Below are 17,765 nucleotides of genomic sequence, written 5' to 3' on the forward strand. Positions count from 1 at the left end.
TAGGTAAGAGGCTCAGCAATCTAAAGAGCCTATGCTGTTACTTTTCCTAAGGATACAGCAAGGACAGCACACAGTCTTTAAATAAGCTTCTGTCACTTTTCTAACACATAAAACCATAACTTTTTATGCTGATCTATTTAGCTACATATTCTGAGTTGATGGTGGGTTCACTTTCAATCCTCCAGAAGCAAAGCTCAAAGAATCACATGGTGCCTCATTCAGAAGCACTATAGCAGAGCTCTGTGCATGTACAAGCTGTACAACCTATTCCGTTTTTCCTTATGAAAGGCTTTAGAAAGACTGCTGATCAGTGTGGGTTTTAACATATGTAAAATTGTTTCTAGGCTCAGTAAAAGTAAACTGCTGATGGTCTTGCCTTGCAAAGGGCTTGCTTCTACCTCTGCAATGGAAATCTCCAGCTTCTATGACAAAAAAGAAATTATAAATAAAATCACTTTTCTTTCTCTCAGGAACAGATCTATAAATAAGGACAGCTGTATAACACTACTGAGACCTTGCACTTCTTCCAAATGGCTGAAGGAAGTGGCCATGGTGACTGAGCGAAAATGTCCTTAAAAGAAAAAAGAAGTTTAAAAAACCTTCTCAAGTCAACAACCTAAAAATCCTACATGTAATCACTTAGTTACCTCCCAGTACATCACATCACATCACACTGCAATGTAGAGACAGCAGAAAGCAACATGACATGGGCCCAAAAGCAAATCAGAAAGACAGGATACATTTCATGCGTCAAGTTTGCAGTGAATTCAGGCTTCTCAACTAAGGCACAATGAAAAGCTGACTAAGAACCTAAACACACAGTTCATACATATAGCCTTTTAGGATTCACTGCCTAAGCAACTACAACATATTATATCCTTCAGAGACTGGAAAGTGCTTTGAGCACACTAATAATCTGCTAATCTGCTAAGATTGAACTGACAGCAAAGTATCGTGGCTCTGGGGACAAAAACTTATGAGCTACTCTGCTCTTCAATTAGAGATGGTGGTAAGGGTGTTCAAGATGAGCAAGACCTGGATTCAATGCCTCATCAGCACTCGGGTTTTCTAATCCAATCTTCCACCCCCTGGGGTGTGATCTTCTTATCAAATTATAGGATAAACTGGGAGATCAGCATACTCGTGTTCTGCTGCTGTTATTCCTTTAAATCACATAGAATAAGTGACAGCAGTAAGAGAAAACAAGAGGGAATGTGATCATTCATGTAAGGAGAGTACTTCAAACAAAAAAGTCCTGGGTTCCTGCCTTCATCTTCAGAATGCTGTGTTTTATTAAAAGGCTTTACAGTGCAAAAGTATCAAAAATTATCTGGCAGATTAAACTAGTGACACTTTCCATGTCATGTGAATCCTTTGGGAAGCACAGTCCAAGTTTCAGTGATCACAACATACAAGCACACTACCCCAAACCTAGACATAAAAGCAGAAAACAAGTGATATATTAAAAACAGTCCTTGCCATCATAAAACTAAAAAAAAAAATAAGTCAAGGGTTTCAAAAAAGTTTCTCTGGTAGAAATCTTTCATAAAATTCATAAAAATACCACCTCAGAAGTTATTTTTCCAAGCATGTGAAAACTCAGACATAAAGCTTAGAAGAACCATCATCAACATCAATCTTTCATAGCACTGAGCATATCAAACAACATACACCCAGAAGTCCCAATTTCAGCTGCTTGAAATTTGTTCAAAATTACAAATTCTGATTAAATATAGACAGATAAGGAACGAATCACATTTTATACAGTTTAACTTCTTTACCTATCTGGATTTCTGTGAAAAGCAATGAAATATAAAATAAAGTCTAAACTAACTTAAGTGACTTTAAATTATTTCATGTATGTCATTTTAAGCTGTCAGCCTGTACAATCAATATCTCTTAATCCAGAGCAGGAATGCTATTTAAGAATGCCAGAGAATCCTGAAACAGGCTAGATGAATATTCAGGGGCAAGAGATTGTGTGAATCTATTGCCTTTAAGCAAGGCAGACCTCTGTCTTTCACAAACTAAGTGGCAATGAAGCCTTATGTAAAATATATACATACATGCACAAATTCTTTGCTTTCATTGTAGTAAAGAGTTGTCAGGTATTTTTAGTAAACAGGCTAGCATACCTATATTCTTTCTGTAGCAGTCACCTGTCAGACTAATAATAAGAGTGCAATTTATTTCACTGGACTTTCCACTCCACTCAATCAACCTTGTTTTGTTTTCTTTTTTTTACCCAAGACATATCCATAGGCCAATTTACCTCATTCCAAAATAGGATGCTAAAATACCTGGAATGAATGACCCTGACATGATATCCTTCCTCTAGACTAGCTTTAGGAGCTACTGTAACTAGCTTAAACTTCAGCACTCATTAGACATCTGAAGATCCACAAAAGAAAAATCTGGTCCCTCCTTGCATGTTCACAGATCCCAGGAACCGTGCTAAAGAGGAACCTGCAATTATTGCTGGGATTCATTAGAAGTCCCTGGTAGTCTGCTCCAGGAAGGTGTGCCCTCCTCTTCTCATGCAGATGACAACTGCTAATCTATTTCAGAACAGAACATAATCTCAAAATCATAAAAATGTAAAGAAAACATCAGTATAATTAGTCAGCAATTTTTATTTATGCTCTTTGTATTATTTAAACTTATTTAAGTTTCACTTAGAGCCATATATTCACAAACATGCTTACGGAAGCAATGCAAAGTCAAAGAAGCTGCTTAACCTGGGTAAAAAGAGGCCTCTGGTGGCAGCTGTGAAGTATAACTTCTCAGTGTTTTATGGAATACATATTTTGATGATATAATTTTCTATGCAGAAACAGCTCCAGAAAGCAGTGTAAGAAATTAGATTTGCAGGAAAAAATTTTATGTATCACTCCTCATCTCCAAAGTATTAACCATTTCAGTCCACCCTTTTCCATGTCTATACCACAGTTTTCAAATCAGTGTTAAATTTGCTTATATTTCTAGTTAAAGAAAGCATCTAATTTTCAAATGGCTGCATTGAAAAAAGTCAGTGACAAAATTACTTAATTACTAAGACAGTAACAATTAAGTTCAGGTTAAGAGGCCTGCTCATACCCTGAGACCAACCACAAAGGCTTCTTGAATTTGTTTAAAAAATTACATTGACCAACAAAGAAAATTCATAGAAATAATTCTGTATAAAAATGCAACATTTCTTGGGTAAGCCTAAGAATAAAATAAACTTGCGGAGTAAAACATACATATCAGAAATAGTATTGCTGGCAGGAGCAGGAAAGCAATCATCCCTCTGTACTCAGTGCTGGTGAGGTCACACCTCAAATAGCATTCTGTTTTGTGCCTCTCACTACATCCAGATCTGGAGTCCTCAGCACAGGAAAGACATGAACCTGCTGAGGTGGGTCCAGAGGAGGGCCACAAAAATGATAAAAGGCCTGGAACACCTCCCCTGTGAAGGCTTGGAGAGTTGTTGAGCTTGGAAAAGACTTCAAAGAGACCTTATTGTATCCTTTCAATACGTAAAGGATGGGGAGGAGTAAGGGGGTGGAGGTTAAGAAAGACAGGGAAAACACTTTCTAGCTGAGCCTGTAGCCATAGAACAAGGGGTAATGGTTTTAAACTAAAAGAGGAGAGGTTTAGGCTAGACATTGGGAAGAAATTTTTTATGCTGACAGTGGTGAAACACTGGAACACGCTGCACAGAAAGGTAGTAGATATGCCATTCCTGGAAACATCCAAGGTCAGGTTGGACGGGGCTCTGAGCAACCTGATCTAGTGGAAGATGTCCCTGTTCACTGCAGGAGGGTTGGACTAGATGACCTTAATGGTCCCTTCCAACCTAAACCATTATATGATTCCATATGGAGAACACCAAGTTGCTGGAGCATGTCCAGAGAAGGGCAACAAAGCTGGTGAAGGGTCTGGAGCACAAGTCTTACGAGGAGCAGATGAGGGACCTCAGGTTGTTCCGTCCGGAGTAAAGGAGGCTGAGAGGAGACCTTATCGCTCTTTACAACAATCTGAAAGAAGGTTGTTAAGAAGAGGATGCTCATGTCTTCTCCCAGGTAACCAGCGACAGGACAAGAGCAAATGGTCTCAAGTTGCACCAAAGGAGGTTTAGACTGGGTATTAGGAAATATTACTTCATGGAAAGGATTTCAAGTACTGGAACAGGCTGCCCTGGGAAGTGGTAGAGTCGCTGTCCCTACAGGTATTTAAAAGATGTGGTGGACTTGTTAGTGCTAAGTTTACAGTTGGACTCTATCTTAAAGGTCTCTTCCAACCTAAACAATTCTGTGATTTTGTGATATTAACTGGCAAATGCATACGACTTCTGTAAAATTCAAATCCTTTATGATAGCTTCATGACACTGACAGGGAACACACGAAACACAAAAGTTCGGCACATGATTAGGAACACTCGCACAGCCTACAAGAAGCTAGATAAAGGCACTTGCCTTTTAGAAAGAGCAAGAAGAATCATAGTATTGTGGAGAATTTTAGCAGGTATGTAAGGTAGGTATGAAAGGCGTGTGAATGAAGACATGCATGTGCAGTGACTGAAAGCAGCAACAGGCCAAGGACTAAAGTACTGATCACAAAGGACACCAGTCCCAGCAGTAAAATTGAGGCATGTGTTATAATGTCAAAACGCCAGCTCTCCTATAAGACCACAGCAGAAACTCCAGTCAGCAGAGGACCCTGCATCCCAGCACCAGCAGAACAGCCATAACGTTTCAGTGCATCACATAGATCATTGTTTTCCTCTGCGTTCAACAGGACAAGGAGATGACAGACATACCTTCCAAATATATATATAAGACAAGGGAAAACAAAAATTTGGCCTGAGATTCATGGATGCTGACACAAATAACAGTCTGAGGCAAAGCGCAGCCCTGTAACAGATGGTGACTTGCTTATTGGCTGGACTGGGGTAAAATTAATCCTATTACCTAGTGAGACCCTGCACAGAGGACTTAAGCAGATGAATGGACAGCCAAGGACTTTCTCTGGGGTGGCCAATTTTTCTACCGCTCTCTCTTCATTCTTGAGGCTAGCATATCAGGAAAGGAACAAACATAGTACAGTTAAGTCCCATTATCAGAAGAGACTCTGAAAGCCATTGTCATCTCCAACAAAACCAAGCAGTTCCTCTTGGGGTGAGGCTACAGTAAGCAGCTACAACTATCACTTCCATCTTTCTATTTATGCTGGCAATTACCTTAAAAGCTGTTCAGGATGCAAATTAAGTTAAAAAGCTTCAGTGTTGCATAGTATCAAATGCAAATCACTAATTATTTTTAGCTGAGCAAAATAGTCAAGATATACAGAAGAAGATTATTTAACATTTCTCCCATCAGACTGGTCAGCCTGCAATCATCTTAACACAAAAGCAATGCTAAAAACATTTACTATTTGGTATTTATTACAATAAATAGCTGAACTGCCTGGCCAATGTGCACTATATTTCTCTCAAAAGAACTCACTTTTAATTCTTAATAGTAAACCCACTAACAGACCTAAAGCAACAGGTCTATCTGTTATTTATGCCACAGTTACCTTCCAAGATGTTCAGGACAGTAGATAAGCTGAATATCTATTTTTTAAAGTGCAGATTTGCAAAACATTGTGCAAGCAAAGCTCTGCACTTCCCATGCACAGCTGCATTTTTTCCTAACAATGTTTCAGCACAGGTCCAATCCAGTGAAGCAGACTTAACTGCTCTTTCAAAAGGGATGCTTTGTTTCCAACAGCCCAAATGTTTAAAGGAGGAAAAAAATTTAGCTAAAAAATTTGAATAATTTTACTTGTCCAGAAGGGATTGTAAAGGATTTATTACTGCCAGATTGATGACAACAAGTCAACACATTTCATTTATACAGATAGAAAGTACATCCAAGTAACACAAAATATACTGCAAACACATACTGAAAACATTTCATCTGAGATCAAATTTGAATGAAGTAACACATAGCTATGCATGTAATTACGCAAGTTGTTACACATCCACAACCAGGCAATAGGACAGTGCTCTGTGGATCCCCCATAACCTGCTCCATCCCATCCCATTAGCAGTTCCTCAGACAAACATAACAGAAAAAATATTATTTTAGAGAAATACAAGGTTTGCCACAGAGCAGAAGACCAACGGCTTGTCTTTCCCTTTGTCACATTTAATGTTTACACTTTACCTGACCAACAGCAAGTCTCTTCACCGAGCAACAACTCAGTGACAAAACACCTGGCTAAACAATTAAGATAATCCAAATACAGAGCAAAAGTCAGACAAGGAGGTGTTGCCAGATGTGCCCTATTTAAACATCTGTACAGTCTGACTTAGTTGTAAATATGATACCATAGTGCCTTTAAATGAGAAACTGCAGGCGGGTCCTTGATGGAATCGCACACCTTTCTCAAGCTCATGGCTCTTCTCATCCCTATAGTTATCTCAACTTAGTAGACTACAATTACTAGGCCTGAGTTAACTAACCTACAGGCATCTTTAAAGTTCCAGCATATTTGAACAGCAGCACAAGATGAGTTAGTGTATAGAGACTGAATTAAGACACAACGAGTTGTTAGCCACTGCCCTGCAGGACTCTTTGCCAGCTTAAGGCAGCTCACAGCTCTGTCGGAAGCAGCAAATGTTCTGCTAACACACACACAGCTTGTTCATGCTTAAATCAAAGGAGTAGTTACTGTGAAGTGAAGGGTAAACCTTTGGCTATGCTCTAACTGTTAATGCTAAAAATAATGCAGCCTGCAGACCCTTTTGGAGCACTGCCGTCCAAAAGCACATTCACTGGCATTTGATGGCAGTCAGGGAGTAGCTCATCTCGCAATCCTAACACAGCTTGACAAGGAAGTTTCATGGAAGACAGTTCAGATTAATTAAAAAAGACCTGTCTGTAACAGTGCTCCCAAAGCAGCAATATTAACATTTATTTTTCAGAATCAAAGTTTACTTGTGTACTCATAATATTATAATGAAAGTACCTCATCAAACAAGTAAGCAAAAAATGAAGAAAAAAGTTTACAGACACTGTAAATAATGCACACAAAAAATATGATATTTCGTGACAACAGGAAAAATGTTAAATAATTGGGAGAGGGGAAGTCAAATTTTCAAGATACAAGGTTTCATGTTAATGAACTCCAGTTTGTTTGGTGGATTTGTTTGTATTTCCTGAATAGCACTTTTTAAGTGTACTGTATCTTAGGATTCTCACATACATTTACAAAGACTTTTGGGAAACACGTGCTCATCCATTTTCTCTGAGGTCTTTCTTCCCAACAGCTCTTAGCTGCTGAAGAGAAAGCAGTGGGCAGGGGAGGGGAGGAGTAACCTGACCAAGGTATGTGTAAGTACAATAAACACTTTACATGGCTTCTCAGTACATGGAAATTCAAATTCCAGTTTCAGCTGCCTAGTGCTTTGAAAGAAATTGTTTGCAAAATCAAAGACTCCCATACAGCAGACAAGGATTTCACAGTACCCATGAATTTCAAACCAGATCGCCTGAGAACAGTAAATGCTGCCTTTTCTCCCCAGCCCAAGATACGTTAAATCAAAACTTTTACTTCTAGAAATGTGGACAAAGAAAACTAAGGCACATTATTGCAGACCTAAAACTCAGTCTTGGTGTAAAACAGCAGGAAAAAAGAGCTAAAGAATTTACCTGATCTTTTCAGACCCAAAGACAGCAAAGATGATGGAGCCAGAAATCACGGAAAAGCAGTTTTTAAGCACAAGTTGGATTAAATCCTGCCCTGTGCTTCAACACAGAGAACATGTATTCTGAAGTAACTTTGAACGCTGAAACGTACTTCTCTTTCAATGCTACAACAAATGTCTGGTCCGTGTAATGCACATTTACTCCTCATGTAAGAACAAAATATTCAGAACAACATGATAATATAGAGCAAAACTGTAGGCCTTTTAAAAAACTTAAAGAACAAAGTCATCATTTTTGCATTTAAATTGGAGTTTTTTGTTTGTTGCGTTTTTAAATTAGCATGCATCTTTTTCTTACCTTGCAAACAGTCTCTGTGTCCCAGGGTAAGATGGTCCTCAGGTCAATAACTTCACAGGACACACCAAGTTTTTCTTGAGCCATGGCTGCCACCTCTTTGATCACATGTACCTGAGAAGGCAATGTATTATTACTAATTAAACATGTAATTTATGTTTAAGATGTTCTGAATTACACACACTGAATACAAGCAGTGATTTAACACACTACCTGTGTGTAAAGTTACCTCTAAACCATCATGATCCCCAATCATTTTGGTGCTAATACGACCATGTAACCATTCAGTAGTCGTAGTATAATACACATTAGAAACACATTACACATTAGTAGTAGAATACACATTAATTCATCATTTGCCAGCCAAGGAATGTATTTAGCAGCATATGTAAATTCATAAAAGTAGATGTAAAAAAAAATCACATCTATTATTATCCTTTTCATAAGGTATCACAGAATCATAGAATAACCAGGTTGGAAGAGACCCACAGGATCATCGAGTCCAACCATTCCTATCAAACACTAAACCATTCCCCTTAGCGCCCCATCCACCCGTGCCTTAAACACCTCCAGGGAAGGTGAATCAACCACCTCCCTGGGCAGCCTCTGCCAGTGCCCAATGACCCTTTCTGTGAAAAATTTTTTCCTAATGTCCAGCCTAAACCTCCCCTGGCAGAGCTTGAGGCCATTCCCTCTTGTCCTGTCCCCTGTCACTTGGGAGAAGAGGCCAGCACCCTCCTCTCTACAACCTCCTTTCAGGTAGTTGTAGAGAGCAATAATGTTATGATATGAACAGAAAAGACAGCAATACTACATATATTCAAAACTGTATCATGACATTATGTTATACAACATTTTAAGCAAAACATGCTGTAAGCATTGGCTTCCCTAAAACATTGGCTTCCCTAAAACAAACATCAGCAAGCAAATGCTCCAACAGGGAAAATAACTTATGACAACAACTCAGATTATTCTCAACAAATAACTCAGCAAAAATAATTTCCTCATGAGATACAAGGGCAAAAAAGAATTTCTCAATATGTTGTCAATAAAACTTGATGTTTTCCTTACTGTTAGAACATTTCACTAATATAAGTTTGGTCTGAGGCAGATGACCTCCACTGAGCAACTTCCAGGTGCACTTAAGGAACTGGAGGCCAAGGACCATCCCCAATAAGCCATTTGTATGAGGTTATCTTGGTCTGGAATGCAACAGAATTTAACTGTATGGACTTGGTCAAGCAGTGTCAGCTGGCTGAGAGTCAGATCACAGTTCTACTACAGAGAGCGAAAAATCTATGCTGAAACAAGATGACAAAGTATTTAAACATGCGTCTATATAATGCAAGGATGAATAGCTAAACATCAAAGGACTATTTTTAAAGGTAAATCAGTACAAGTATTGTAATCAAAAAGAGAAAATATAGCTTGCAGTGTTTTTGTTTAAACTTCTATTACATCTGTGGCTGTAACAAGAGGGTTTTGAGAATTTTCTGCACAATACATAGGATGACTGGGTTTCCCATTTCTCTGATGTATAAGTGAGAATGTTTACCTATTTCACAGGGATAAGCATTAGTTAATGACCATAAAACACTGAACACAACTGGAGAGGAACTACAAGCCTTTTACTGCCCCTCATTGGCAACTCCACCGGAGCAACAGCTGCCAAGCAACTACCTAATGCCAGAAGTCACACGAGAAGCAACCAGTGAGTACATGCAATTACTCTGCCTATTTACAACAAGCTCCGGATTGGATGCACATTTAGCAATCAAGTCCCAAGTTTATGTACACAGCCTGCAAATATCCTCAGCACAAACTCACTGAACATATTTGATCTGCAGAAGCCTGACACATCTAGAACACGCTGGATTTCCTGCATATGTGCAAAGCATGTGTCCCTGTGCTGTATTATACAGCCACATCTGTGGCTTGGTCAGCTCCTAAATTTGGATGGGAGCTGCACATCTGTCCTATTACTATTCACATCAAAAGAATTGCCTGTCTTAACACTTGGCCTATATTTTCCAAGCTTCAAAGCACACAGGTTTTTGAAGGATGTCACACCGAGCCCTCTCTGCACTACTGTCTACTGGGTACACTCAGGTTACTATTAAATCTCCAAAGCCAGCTTTCAAGCCACTACTTTATCAATTCAATTTTTGGGAACGTGATGATAAGATTTCATCTAAATGGAGCAAAAACTTGTACTGTCAGAAGAGAACAGGGAGAAGTGCAGAAACTGTTTTCTGCTGGAGAAACGAGCACTAGTAAAGATATTGAGGGAGTCCATACTTTAGTACTAGTGAAAGTATCAGAGACTAGTAGGCATAACCATTCAGGTAGTACAGGGACAAAAAACTGTCACAGAAAAGCACTGAAGATTAGATATTTCAAACAAAAAGAGGGGTGGGGAAAAACAAAAACCACCATCGAGAGGCACAACCCCAGAGATCAATTCAATGCTCTTGTGATGAAAGTTATAACACACTCTCCTCTAAAACCTTCTCAGATATAATTAGAACAGGAAAATAGCAATTTTCTTAATTACAGGCTAAGGACAATAAGAAGATTTTTCTGGTAATTCCAAACTAGACACAAGTTTTTTCTCTATATTTCTAGAAAATGAACATGCATTTTTGTACCAGAGTTTTCAACATTTGCAGGGAGTGGGGGGCAATCATATTCTTGAATAGCTCTGAAATATAGCTGTTGGCGAGATCAATGTAGTTTTGATTCTATTTGTATTAAATTTTCAGTGGATTTTCAATCTGTATAAAGGGAATACCAGACTACTTTTTTAAATCATACAGTAGAAATCTACAGGTTTCATTCAGCATATTGCTTTGAAGTCTCCCACTGCCTTCCTCAGGGTCACATCTCACTGCCCCATACTTAAATACACTGCTTTACAATCAGAAATAAGTAACTAACCTCCTGCACAGGCACCTCTTCCATGTCTCCAGAGTCAGCTTCAACCAAAAACAATTAAAATATTACACAATGAAAAGGAGTTTTCATATAAATATAAACACTGGCAATCATTAATTCAAACACGCAGTGATGGAAAATGCACACAATTTATTGTCTGGCACCTGAGCCTGAACACTATTCACACTTCACCTACCCCTTGGCTTAGGCTTCACTGGATGACAAAAAGCTTGCTAGAGCCTTACTGACCTGAGTGCCCCAAGCCACCAGCGTCACATCACTGCCCGTCTGCAGCACCTCAGCTTGAGAGAGTGGAATGTTGTAGGGTTCCACAGGAACTTGTTCCACTGAATAAATAAAAGCAAAGGAAAAAAAATAGATTCCTTTATTATTCAGTATTATCCCATAAAAATACACACTAAAAATTTTCTTCAATGTTTATGGTATCTAAACAAAAATAGACAAAAAAATCACACTGGGTATTAGTCCCCATTTCAAAGGTTTACCTGTAATTAAAAATATTTTTAATTATATTGTTAAAAGCACACTTAGTATAGTCTTTAGATTATATACCACAGCAATAATATACACATACACATATAGACTACAATAATATTAGTAAAACCTGATGTACCCCAACTCAAACTCATCAGATTTGGAGACAGGCACTGTTACAGTTCATAAAAAAAAAATCTCAAATAACCACTGCAAGTTAATTCTCCTAAGCATCAAGAGAGACTTAAAACTATACTTGAATACTCAGAAGAGAAAGAAAAGCTGTGCTAGCACCCTCCTAACATCTGCCAAGCATGATGCTCCACAGTTTTAGTTCTAAATAGGAGGAAACAGTTTTCAGAACCTACACAGAAAAAGTTAGCAAGAACTTTGATTGTAGCAGTTAAAAATCAGTCTAAATATTTTTGTTTTGAAAAAAAAGTTCTCTTCACCAAAATTAGAGGAGTAGACCGATAAGACAAGAAGCTTAATTTTCAGGAAATTTAAGGTATTTCCACCCAACTTAAGACTACTAGTTTTCAGATGAAAACACATTTGGTCACTTGTGCTATTTTTGAATTAAAGCTCCAATGTACTACACATTGACTGGTGTAATGATTGAAACTGTGATAAATGACATCCATATATCATATTTTAAAAGAAATACTGTTTTGACTTAAAGGTGAACTTCTTTATGCAACAGTATGTAAATACTTCTTAAAATAAATTGTAGTGATAAATATCAGAAAAAAACCCCTTATGCAACACTTTCTAAATACACAAAACCAATTTACGAAGAAGGCACTTTAGTTTTTTTTTTTTAAATATTTCATAGTTAATTAAATAGCTAGAGTTCCTGCTGAACAAAATTACTTCTTGAAGTTATGACAAAGAATCCTACTGAGTGATACCAGCAGGAGAAATAAAGTGTTTTGTATTTTTCCTTCATTAGTACAGCAGATCCAATACAAGTGAAATTACCTAGGTTTATACCTGGCTTACAAGTCATAAATATAAACTTTTAATAAATGAAGTAGTGATTTTTTTAAAAAAAAAAAATTACAGGAGATTATTTTGGTTTTCTTTTGTCTTTGCTAATAATGATATATAAATACTACAAATTTCACAAAATCGTAGAATGGCTAAGGTAGGAAGAGACCTCTGGAGATTGCCTAGTTCAAGCCCCCTGCTTAGACTAAGGTCACCTAGAGCCAGTCATCCAATGGGCACATCCAGTCAGGTTTTGAGTGTTTCCATGGTCAGAGTCTCCACAATCTCTCTAGGCAACCTGTTCACGTCTTTGACCACACTCACAGTAAAAAATATTTTGCCTATACTTATGCTAGAGACACCTCACTTAACTAAATCGTTCTTCCTAAAAACAGGACCTGAATTAAAACTTCTTTACTGTGAGGTTGATGGAGCACTGGAATGGGCTGCCCAGGGAGGTTATAGAGTCTCCTTCTCTGGAGATACTCAAAACCCACCCGGAAATGTTTCTGTGAAACCTGCTCTGGGTCAATCTGCTCTATCAGGGAGTTGGACTAGATGATCCTCACCATTCTGTGATTCTGTAACACAAATTCTTATTTTCAGCGCAACTCAAGAACAGACGTCCATTTAATCAAGGAAAAAGTTGGGGGGGAAGCATTTTAAACACAAGGTGCTTTTAAACATAGTACAAAATCATATTTCTTTGCAAACTATTGCTTTTAATGTACTACAATATCAGTGTCTAGTGTCTTCTTGTAATAATTTCTTTGACTAAAATTGGGTAAAGGATTATAGGGCAGGGAGGGAAAAAGGAGAAAGGCACATCCAGCTCTTGCTCACTGCACATTACTGGTTGACAGTAAAGCAGACCAGGCTTCTGTGGATTCTGCACATTGTAAAATCCTCAGGCAAAAGAAAGTAGAGATCCTGAAAGATAATGAAATCCACAACTATACTAATTGGCACCGCATGACTGTCTTTTTCACGGGATTATCATCTACATGAAACCTGGAGAACAAGAACCTCATAAAGATGCCACAGGACATCTCAAGTGAAAACCTGGGCAACTGACTTGAATGAGAAGGTTTTGAAGGGCCAGTGGGATGCACCAGACGAAGAAGTGGAAGATGCACATGTTACAAAAAGAACTCCTTCTCTGTCTAACGGTTTTATCCACTTAGGGAAATTAAATATACAATTCTATAAATTAACTAATTGCATATTATACATAAAACATTCTGTAACAACATGTCCATTGGTTGAGTTCATCTCGAATTCCCCACACTTTTATATGCACAATTCAGCTTGTCAAAAATTTATAGACAAGTCCAGATTTGGCAGGATTTTATTCAAATGCCCTTCCAAAAACTCCTCCCTTTGCTAAAAGTGATGGAAAGCATCACATGATATTATTCACTGCATATTCTACCACAGCAATCAGCCAAAACAGGACAACACTGTTTATACAAAGCAGCCCATTCATCTATTACAGAGGATACAAATAAAACATTTCAAATTAACTATTTCAAATAATATTCAAAATAAAGCAAATAACAAAGTTGTAATCATCGGAGAAAAAGGGCCATCACAAAATAATTTCAAGAACCTGCACCATCTGTTGCTTTTTATAAAAGAGCAATCTGAACAGCAGAAAGAAAACACGTTTTCTCATCTTACCTGTCTTGTCTCTATAACAACCACTGATGCAAGTCGTATTTATTTCTACACCACCAATGTCATATATAGTACAATTAAATGGAACTGAAAAGGTCAAAAAACATCAGAGTAGGTTCTCCACAAGATGTCTAAACCTGATAATGTCAAGGTGACTCATCTCCTCCTTTGATTCATAATCATTATGTGCTCTTGATGCTCCACAGGTTGTTAACTACTTTTTATAAATCAAAGCGTCCTTTTTCTTTTTAATCCAGATATTTTCTTAGGACCTCTGACATTTAGGGTACATCACCACAGCATTTTCAATAACATTATAATCTCATAAGTTAACCAGCAAAAGATATGCATGCTTGTATATGTAACTCTGATCTTTTACGCAGAAAGGTTTATATTTCTTTGCTCCTTTCTAACTTTATACAAGGCAAATTAACACACAACTTCTGGTGACCACTGTAAGGTTACACGGAAGGAGAGACCATCTGTTTCTTGAAGGGCTGTGGTACAACAGACTTGCTAAGCCTTGTGGATGGTACATACAGAATTCACCATAAGTTTGGAAGAGGGAGTGGTTTACGAAAGGGAGTGGTGGTTCAACAAACAACTCAATCTGGTAAAACAGGTGGATCTGGTGGTGGTCTCTCAGCCGAGTGACATCTGGGATGAGGTGAAGGCCTCACAGCATGATATTGCTTCCGTTAAGAAAGAAAAAAACCTAAAAGCACGTACCAAGCTCCCTGCACTGAAAGCGTCATGAACTGCTAAGACTCTGTTTTTGATGACAGAATCAGCCTTGGCAAAGAGCCAGTCAACACATAATAATTCATTTAGTCCCACCTCCTCAAGAGGCACCAATAGTTTTTCAAAAAGTATAAAATTGGCACCTGAAAACTCTTTTGTTGGGGAGGAATCAAACACTTCACCTGATGGATGAGTTGACAGTCCTACACCTATCTTCCCCTCCACCTTTTTTGTAAGATTCATGCACCTCTGACTTTGTCAGATGTTACCTGGGAACATAATTACTAATTCTAGTTTCGATTGTTACTTCTTTAATCTATATATATATGTATTCACTATATATATATTTATTCATTATATATATTTATTCATTATATGTAATTGTATACATATATAGTTATTCATTTTATATATATGATTTTTATATATATCTATATATTCATTGTTAACCAGTTGTAATCATCTTGGGCTAAAGTAGCGAGTGAACTTATTAATGGCAATTCAGAACTTGTTTTTATCATCGCTTAAAATATATTACCTACTGTTTACACTAATTCTGACACATATACTTCTTATCACATAATTCTTTAGTGCACAGAGATGGATCCAGCTGCACCTAAGCTCCCCCCATGAGGAGAAGCTTAGAAAGCAAGGTCTATCTTGGACCTCATGACTTGACCAGAGGGCACTTCAGCCACCTATCAGAGCTGTATCTATTTAATGTGACAAGGATGTCCAGACAAGGATATTTTCAATGTAAAAGGGGATAAGGGGAAGAGGGGGAGCCAATAGGGAAGAACACACAGGGACACAAATCTAACCAACAAACTATGAGGGAGGCAACAAAAAGAACCAAACCTGCTCAGTCCCACTTATTGATATGGGGAATAAGGGAATGTTTCTTTCACTAAGATTATCTGGTGGAGGACCTTGTCAAATAGGATGATAAAGAAAAAGAAGCTATAAACAATATACACAGAAACACAAACATTAAGACAAACATAACAGAGACAAAGACAAGAAACAAACCTGGTCAGGCGCATTGAGTGAAGGGCCATCAAGAAACTGTGTGCAAAACAGGACTTGGCAACTGATAAGCATGCAAACATCAGGGCCCATATTGTTGGACAGGGGATGCATAGAACTACACCGGATTATGAGGACATGTGAAGGAGAACGGGTTTGGGGAGAAACAAGGTAAGGAACAAACTAAAAGGATTACAGAAGGGGCCAGTTGCACAACTGGGCCAGTCAGCATATTTGTCCAAGTCATGGTGGTCAGCTCCAGCTCTTTTGGAAATCCTGTTGTGTGCAGGGCTGTGTGCTGCAAAGACTAAGTGCCAGCTGCTGGTGAGACCCGCATGAGAAGACAAAACACTGGGCCAGCAACAGGAGTCAAACCATGGTGTGGACATCCTGGGCCTGTGGTGTGACCTACAGGAGCAAGTGGTCTTGGCCACCAGCCGCTGGGGTGCGAACAGCACGTGTCCCCAACACCAGCTACCAGGAGGGACTGGAGTGAGGCAAATAAGAGGCTGTTCTGTTTCCTGTGGGAACCATGCCGGGCCGAAAGGCCAGCTAAGATTCTCTGCTCCAGAGTTTTGAACGGAAAAGAGCTGGCCGGGGAGAAAAACATCATCATTCCCTACTCAACATATGTACAACCAAACTGGCCACGGCACTGCTGTAACTGTCCAAGGAAGTAAACAAAGAGCTAGAGTGAGCACATCAAAGAGCACAGGCACACTGAGGAACAGCAAGTCCTCTGCTAAACAAACCACTACTAAAAGAAACAACATGCCAGAGAAACAGGCAGCCCTGCCTGTGGGCTTAGCCACAGATGCAGCACTGTAGTGCTTCAGAGCATGGAAAGAAGAAACTTGAAATTACTAGCTACAACTACACATGCTAAGTATACTTCTTTTTCTTTTTGGATATAGTTACTGCTTTATGATGTATATCTTACATACATATATATCCATATGTACACAGATAACATGCCAAACATTCATAAACATGTATTTTCAATTTCAAATTGATTACACACCAGAGCTAATGCAGAATATGAAATTTATCAACTGTAATTCATTCAAACACAATACATAATTCTCTTCTCTAACTTTTAAAGCTTACTATAACAAACACCCAAGGAAAGTTTAAGATCTTAGCCTTAAGCCCATTCTATCCTCTCAGTGTTACTAGGGTTCTTGGATATCTAAAGTGAGAGTTACTTTTTGAATTAACTGGAAAATGTTTCCAAGGTGTTCTTGCAAAGCTGTTCTTCACCGTGGAAGCTGCCTTTTCTCCTGGCTCATCACTGCATGAATGTGGTGAACTTAAAGCAATGTTACGTCGATATCTACCTTTCTCCCAGGGACGACAGAGGTGAAGATTTTTAAGGCCCAATTTTGTTCTTGTATCTTGTGTGGGCAAATGCATGTCTGGATAGCAATATTCACACAGAAATTAACGTTCATTTAATAATGCAGTTAGTTTTACCTCATGTCGGAATAAGCATGCAACATATTTGAATAAACAAATCTGTGTTCATTTGGGAAGATATCCAGATAAATTACTTATTCAAAAAAAAATGCAAGCAATCAGAATATCCATGTGATGGTCTCACTGACGTATTTTGTGCTAGAGCTCTGATTTACCTTGGAGACCAGACTTATGTTTCTAAACTCTTACAAAGATTCTTCCTTTTTTCATACAATGCCCATTACTGTTATGAAAAAAAATCTATACTTGAATCTTAAAAAGACTGCCCTGTAATTAAGAAGACAAAAAAAAAATCCACGATAAAAAAATACTTGAAAGTAATAGGTGGGCTTAAATAGCTTCTTGAGGTACACATCAGATGCAAAATCACATGGCTTGTTCCGTACGAGGGCTTTC

At 38.3% G+C, this 17,765-nt stretch overlaps 1 protein-coding gene across 1 annotated transcript in view; it reads right to left on the reverse strand.

The window, feature by feature from the left end:
- BCKDHB (branched chain keto acid dehydrogenase E1 subunit beta) overlaps positions 1-17,765 on the reverse strand; it is a 136,594-nt gene that overhangs the window by 82,080 nt on the left and 36,749 nt on the right. The window contains exons 7-8 of the mRNA XM_069851314.1: positions 11,214-11,311; positions 8,034-8,144 (exon numbers count right to left, since the gene is read on the reverse strand). Of these exons, the coding sequence (XP_069707415.1) occupies positions 8,034-8,144; positions 11,214-11,311 (209 nt within the window). The remainder of the gene's footprint in view (positions 1-8,033; positions 8,145-11,213; positions 11,312-17,765) is intronic.

Source organism: Phaenicophaeus curvirostris, chromosome 2, assembly GCF_032191515.1.
Source record: "Phaenicophaeus curvirostris isolate KB17595 chromosome 2, BPBGC_Pcur_1.0, whole genome shotgun sequence".
Classification (NCBI taxonomy): Eukaryota; Metazoa; Chordata; class Aves; order Cuculiformes; family Cuculidae; genus Phaenicophaeus; species Phaenicophaeus curvirostris.